Raw genomic sequence first — 7,078 nt, 5'->3', positions numbered from 1 at the left:
AGAGCCAAACCTGGCAAACAGCAAACAACAGCTTGCCTGACTGGAATGTAGAGTCTGCAGGGGGATAATATGAACCATCTAGAAAGGTAGGCAGTAGCTAGTGTGAAGGGCTTACGCCCAAATGAGTTCATAAAGGTAGCAGGGAATGTGGCAACCCTGAGAACAGGGCCTGTTTGGGCACAATTTCACCCTGGGGTTGGCTGTGGGCTTGTGAGTCAGAATTCCAGAACCGGCTGGCTCTGTATTTTTAAAAATGACTTGTCCTTCTCTTTAGAATACAGTATATCCACATCATGCTATCATTTGTCAGTGAAAAGTTTTAATAGTAATTTCTAATTGAGGAATACAAGGGTTATGGTGACATCCACAAATTCAAACTAAAATCAATGAAAAAAATCATCATCTCTCCCTTCTCTGAACTTTAACTCTTGTGCTAACTTATTGTCATCAATTAATTATATATAGTTATTAATTATTTATATATTGATTGATATATAATTATGATTTGTAATTAATTATATATTTCTATGTGACAGTTCTATTGTTGCTTGGAATTTTAACTTATATCTTAAATTATTTATTATCAAATGAGATCATATATGTAAAATGCTTTGCAAACCTTAAAAGCATGCTAGCAATTGTTAACATGTCCCATACTTTTGGTTTGTTTCCCCAACTTGCTTGCAAACGCTTTGAAGATGCAGCCGCTTGTCTTACATGTATTCACCCCTATTCTTCTCATAAACTGAGTTTCTGTTGCCTTGCACATAAGATTTGTTTGTAACAGCCCTGAATGGCTGATACATGGCTCAAAAAAGGGGAGCTGGCATTGAAGAGAAAGAGGGTGGAATGGAAGGAAGCATGTTGGGGAATTATGGAAGGTACAGTTGTGTTGCAGATAAGCCCTACAAGTGACGAGAAGCAGAGGATCCAAACCCTTCAAATGGTTAGCCATACTGCTTGGCCTTGTGCCATGGACACCTTATATCTATCATGTCATATCCTCAAATTTGGAAACCACTGGTTAGGGGCAGCTAGGTGGTGCAGTGGATAGAGCACTAGCACTGGAGTTAGAAGGATCTGAGTTCAAATGTGGCCTCAGACTCTTACTAGCTGTGTGTCCCTGGGCAAGTCACTTAACCCTGAGAAGAAGAAGGAGGTGGAGGAGGAGGAGGTAGAGGAGAAATGACTGGTGTAGTAGACATTTTTCAACTATTGGGTATTTTCCCATGAAGGGATGTGCCCTTTTAAGTAAGACTCCAGCAAATGTAAAAGTTTTAAGGGTCAAAAATCAAGATAATGTGATATAAAGGTGAAGCCCTTTCAGGTATAATTAAAGCATTCCACACCTTATAGGTGTTCAGAGACTGAGGAGATCAATGGCATATGAAAAGGCCGACAGAGTCATGAACTTGTCCCCAAGACGGAGACTGTCTTAAGGATACAATTATCAGATTGTCAGAAGGAAAAAAAAATCATTCAGTTCATTCACCTGGGGATTTGAGATTGAATTCCAAACACTCTCAGTTTAACCATAAGATGCTCAGTAGTAAATACATTTGACCTTTTATTTTCTCTCCAATCAAGCTCCAAGTGCCTCAGTGGGTCTATGAGAGCACTTTGGTATTCTGAGATATGACACCAGATATAAAGATAAAATGCTTTTAAAAACCCCTGGGCTTAATGCCACTGCAAAGGAGCAATGACTTCTGGGAACTATGTACTCTATTAATCTAGGCTCTTACACCGATACATTTACTCACTGTGCTGGAAGAATCAGGAAAAACCTTCGCTTTATTAATTTTTTTCCTCTAGCTATGTGTCCTCTACAGAAATGATTTGAAAAAAAAATCACAAAACTATGGGCTGGGAATTTTTAAATTTATTCATGAGATGTAACGTGTGAGGAACTCCACGTAGGCAACAGGAAGACTAGTCATCCAAGTCTCATTAATCCATTGGTGGTAGGAGCTGTGCTGGTTTAGTGCTGAGAGCCAGGGAGGGGCGGCTGAGACAGGGTCGAATTCAGATCCCCAGCCTTACTATTCCTACTTCTTTTTTTTGCCCTACACCCACCCTTCCATCTTCCTGTTTTACTCTAGCTGGTGGTGGTGTTCAGTCATATCCTATTCTCTGTGACCCCATTTGGAGTTTTCTTGGCAAAGGTACTGGAGTGGTTTGCCATTTCCTTTTCCAGATCATTTTACAGATGAGGAAACTGAGGCCAACGGTGAAGTGACTTGCCCAGGGTCACATGGTTAATAAGTATCTGAGGTCACATTTGAACTCAGGTCCTCCTGACATCAGGACTCTGTCTGTTTTGTCATCTAGTTGTCCCTTCTATAGGTAGCCCTGACTAATACTGTATATGCTAGTTCCTAGCAGCTAGGAGGCAAGTAGCCTCAGGTGAACAAGATTAGTCCTTAAAAAGGGAGAAGGGCTATTTCTGCCATTTGAAGCTTAGTCTGGGGAAATTTGTGTTAGAAACGCTACCCCTTGCTCCCTACTCCCTGGGGTCATCCTTTCCTGATCTTTTGCTATACTGATTCTAGGAAGGGGACATTTTATATCCCCCCCCCCGCTCCCTCAGAAACTTTGTTCTTTTAATGTTTTTATTAGTAAAATTTTTTAAAATTGGATTTTAAAGCTTGAGAGCATTTTAAACCTGAAACCTGGGGGAGATATACTGGGAGAAGTGGGGGGGGGGCATCAAATCTTGTTCTCCATGGAATGAAAGAAATTTTCAGTGTGGAGATTTCCAGCACCTCTGGCATCTTATCTCAGGGACATAATCAACCAGTTTCATTTTACTCCTCAAGAGAAGATGACTAGAGTCAACTCATTCAACCTCATAGGACTACAACAGGATTGTTCATCTTCCTTTTTGTAAGAAATGTACTTGTATCCTTTCTTTAGATTGGTGCCTTTCTTTGCTCATCCAAATTTCTCAAACTATGTCAAAGCCCATACTTTGTAGAAGAACAGAGTACGTATTCAAGAACTTTTCATCACATTTTATTATTCTGAATAATGTTTCATTTTTATTATCTATTTGTATGTCATATCTCATGGAATTAGAATCTTTAAAATAAAATAAATTGCAGTCAGGCTAATTTCAACTTAGAAATTTTCCAATTTCAACTTTTTCAACAATGTCCTTGGTCTCACAGGACAATGAATCATTGTTCCTGAGGACTAAGGGCAGATGTGGGAAAAGGGAAGAGAACTCCACAGTGAAACTTCTAAGGCCCCAGCCCTGAAATCAAACCCATAAGCTTACACATAAGGCACTGAAGATAATGAAAAAAAATTCCCCCGAAAGGTATCATTATATAATCATTTGGTGAGGTTTGGGCTTTCCTGGGCCGGCTTCATTTCTTCCAGATACCTCCAGCAACGCTAGCCTACGAGTGTGACCATACAGGCTTGCGCTTCTGGATAAAGGCTGTGATTCCCTCCTGCCCATCCCGAGTGGCCAAATTGTCCATCATGGCTTGGGAGGCGAGATGGTAGGCAGTCTTCAGGTCCTTTGTCAGCTGTCTGTAGAAGGTGGCCTTTCCCACTGTCACAACAGACCGGCTTGATGTACAGATCTTTTGGGCTATTTTCATGGTCTCCTCTTCCAGCTTTTCTTCTGGAACCACCTTGCTGAGTAGCCCATGAAGCAATGCTTCCTGGGCTGTGATGGGTTCTCCAGTAAACAGCATTTCTAAGGCAACCTAAGGAGGAAGTCAAGTCAGGTTATTAAAGCAGTTGGAAATCATATAACTCAGTAACCCAAGGTTTCTTTCCTTCCCCTTTCCCTGAGATTATATATACTTTGATTCATGGACACCAATGGGCCAGACATGTACCACCTGGAGGCAGGCAGGTGGTATGGTAGATGGAGTGCCAGACTCCAGAGTCATGAAGATAAGAGTTTGAATCCTGCTTTGGATACTTACTATGTGACCTTGGACAAGTGATATACCTTCTTCTTAAGTTCTTACCTCTAAAATGGAAGTAATAATGGGATCTACCTTAAAGGCTGCTAAGTGATGTGGTGAATAGAATGGTGGAGTTGGAGCCAAGAAGACACGAATGCAAATCCAGCCTCAGATACTTACTAGCTGTGCCACTCTGGGCAAGTCACTTAACCTATGTCTTCCTGAGGTTCCCCATCTGTACAATGGGGATAAGTGCACCTGCCACCTGGGTTGTTGTGAGGATTAAACAAGATCATACTTGTAAAGGGCTTTGCACTTCAAAGCACTATTTAAATGTTCACTATGATTGTTATGATTATTAATTTCCAGTGGGACCACAGGCAAGTCACTTTTTTTTTTGCCTCAGTTTCCTCATCCACAAGATGACAGGGTTAGCCTAGATGGCATCCAGGGTCTTCCTCAGCTCCACTGATTATCATTTGAGATTATCATAGAGGTATTACATATCTCTATATACAACACCCTGGCTGTGTGACCCCTGGCAAATCATGGAACCTTCAGTGCTCCAGGCAACACTAAGTGGCAGAAACCCACATGACCTGCGCTGGTAAAATCACAGCTCTAGCTCCTAGCTCTATCCCTATCCATACTGTCATTCCGTCATTTTGCAGTCGTGTCATGATCCCATTTTGGGGTTTTCTTGGTGGATACTGAACTGGTTTGCCATTTCCTTCTTCAGCGTATTTTACAGATGAAGAAACCGAGGCAAACAGGGTCAAGTGACTTGCTCAAGGTCACACAGATAGTAAGCTATCTGAGGTCAGATTTGAACTCAGGGTCTTCCAAACTTCCAGCCCAGCACTCTATCCACTGAGCCACCTGGCTATCCTTACTAAAGTACTACTAACTCTAGGCAAGGGCCAGACCAGGTCTTTTCAAGGGAAAAGAAAACTCACAATGACTCAAGAAAAGTCATCTTATTCTCCTTGCTCCCTCCACAGAAGTGATCAACTTTCTCCTATTGACAGTAGATCTGATCTGCCAAGCTCATGTCCCGAGCTATATCTGACTGGACATAGACCCTGAACTGCAGCTGAGAAGCCAATCATCACATAACTATGTACTAGATACTTTGTATCAGCAAAAAAAAAAAAACTATGTTCATTTCTCCTGACACCAAAACTCATTTTACATCATGATACCAAACTCATTTGAGTCCAGTTCCTTGCTTGGAGGAGAAGCAAATTAACTTTGAACAGATAAAGGTATGTACATGGCTTTAAATTCTCTTTTATTACCAAACACAAAGGAAGGAAGGAAGGAAGGAAGGAAGGAAGGAAGGAAGGAAGGAAGGAAGGAAGGAAGGAAGGAAGGAAGGAAGGAAGGAAGGAAGGAAGGGACAAAAGAAGGAAGGAAAGGAGGGAGGAAGGAAGGAAGGAAGGGAAGAAGGGATGGAAGGAGGAAGGATGGAAAGAAGGAAGGAAAGGAGGGAGGAAGGGAGAAAGGAAGGAAAAAGAAGAGAGGAATAAAGGAAGGATGGGAGGGAAAAAGAGAAGGAGGAAGAGGGGTATGGAGAGAGAATAAAAGGGAGGAAGGAAGGGAGAGAGGAAGACAGAGGGAAGGAAGGGAAGATGGAATAGAGGAAGGGAAGGAGTGAGGGAAAGAAGGAAGAGAGGAAAGGAAAGAAGGAAGGGAAGAAGTAAAAAGGGAAGGAAGGGAGAGAGGGAGGGAAGGAGGAAGGAAATATTTATTCAACATCTACTAAATACTAGACACTGTGTTAAGTGCTGGGAATATAAAGACAAAAATAAAACAGTCCCTGTCTAGGAAGGGCTTGTGCTTCACCCCATTTCAACCCTAAATTATATGAAACTTCTAAAACCTTCAGGGATGATACTAAATAGAGGCAGCACAATAGAATAGAAGTCCACTGAATTGGGAATCAGGAGACGTGGGTTCTAATCCTGGTTCTTTCACTGTCTAGCTATATGACATTGGCATAGTCACTTCCCCTGTGTAGGCCATAGTTTCTTCATCAGTAAAATAAAGGAATGGACTAACTGACCTCTAAGAATTCTTCCTGCTCTACAATGAGACTCTGTAAAAGGAGGATTCAGCTAGGTGGCACAGTGGATAGAATACTGGCCTTGGATTCAGGAGGACTTGAGTTCAAATTTGGCCTTAATAGCTGTGTGACCCTGGGCAAGTCACTTAACCCCAATTGCCTCACCAAAAAAAGAAAAAAAAAAAGGAGAACCATGTCTCCTATAAAACACTTGGGATTTCATAAACAGGTTTGCTGTTCTTGTGGAGCTCATGGTTCTCACTGATTAATAATAGACAGCCAGGTCACAGTGCATAGCAGAAAGAGCTGACCTTGGAGCCAGGAAGACATAGCTTCAAGTGTCCTCTCTGATCTGGCTATGTAACCCTGAGCAAATCACTTCACCTCTCGGTGTCCTAGGAAGCTCTCTAAGACGATCAATTGCATACAAAATGCCAGCTTGCTTTGGTAGAGAGAGCTCCCTACACTTATGAAACCAGAGGTTCAGTCCCAGTTCCCTAATGAGAAACAACAGGGAAGGTCACTTCTCCAGGCACCATGGACAGAGAACTGACCGGCACTGTAGGAAAACCTGGGTTCAGATTCCACCTCTGACAAGCACTGTGGCTGTGTGACTCTGAGCAATCATGCCAGCTCTCATTCCCCTCAGGCAAATGCCCAAGACTAGAAATGGCATTCAAAGTGCTGATTTAAATCGGCCGAGAGCCTTCCTCACTGGAGATGTGAATTCACAGGTCCAGAACGTTCACATAACAAATGGACCAGAGAACATTTCTGGATGGATGGACCACATTTACAACATGAGGGCCCACCCAAATCAGGAGCCAAAGTGAAAGGAAAAGGTATTCTTTTTTTTTTTTTTTGGAGGGGGAAAGGTAGGGCAATTGGGGTTAAGTGACTTGCCCAAGGTCACAGGGCTAGTTTTTTTGTGTTAAGTGTCTGAGGCCAGATTTGAACTTGGGTCCTCTTGACTCTAGGGCAGGTTCTCTATTCACTGTACCACCTAACGGCCCCTGAAAAAGATATTCTTTATGCCCCCATGTAGCAGCAAGCACCCCAAGCGTCCTCAGGGTTTGCAGCTACCACA

General features: G+C 42.4%; 1 protein-coding gene across 3 annotated transcripts in view; it reads right to left on the bottom strand.

Moving 5' to 3' along the window:
* Positions 1-3,001: 3,001 nt before the first annotated feature.
* The window catches only part of LOC138175983 (enoyl-CoA hydratase domain-containing protein 3, mitochondrial-like), a 129,985-nt gene continuing 125,908 nt past the window's right edge, over positions 3,002-7,078 (bottom strand). For all 3 annotated transcript variants that reach the window (XM_069106641.1, XM_069106643.1, XM_069106642.1), the window contains one exon: positions 3,002-3,719. In XM_069106641.1, coding sequence (XP_068962742.1) covers positions 3,405-3,719 — 315 coding nt within the window. In that variant the 3' untranslated portion in view covers positions 3,002-3,404. The remainder of the gene's footprint in view (positions 3,720-7,078) is intronic.

Source organism: Petaurus breviceps, unplaced genomic scaffold (genome assembly GCF_028583685.1).
Source record: "Petaurus breviceps papuanus isolate PSGF00001 unplaced genomic scaffold, PetGlider_PUasm1.0 80, whole genome shotgun sequence".
Lineage (NCBI taxonomy): Eukaryota > Metazoa > Chordata > Mammalia > Diprotodontia > Petauridae > Petaurus > Petaurus breviceps.
The sequence above is the reverse complement of the archived record's forward strand: the minus strand, read 5'-3'. Positions and strand labels throughout refer to the sequence as shown.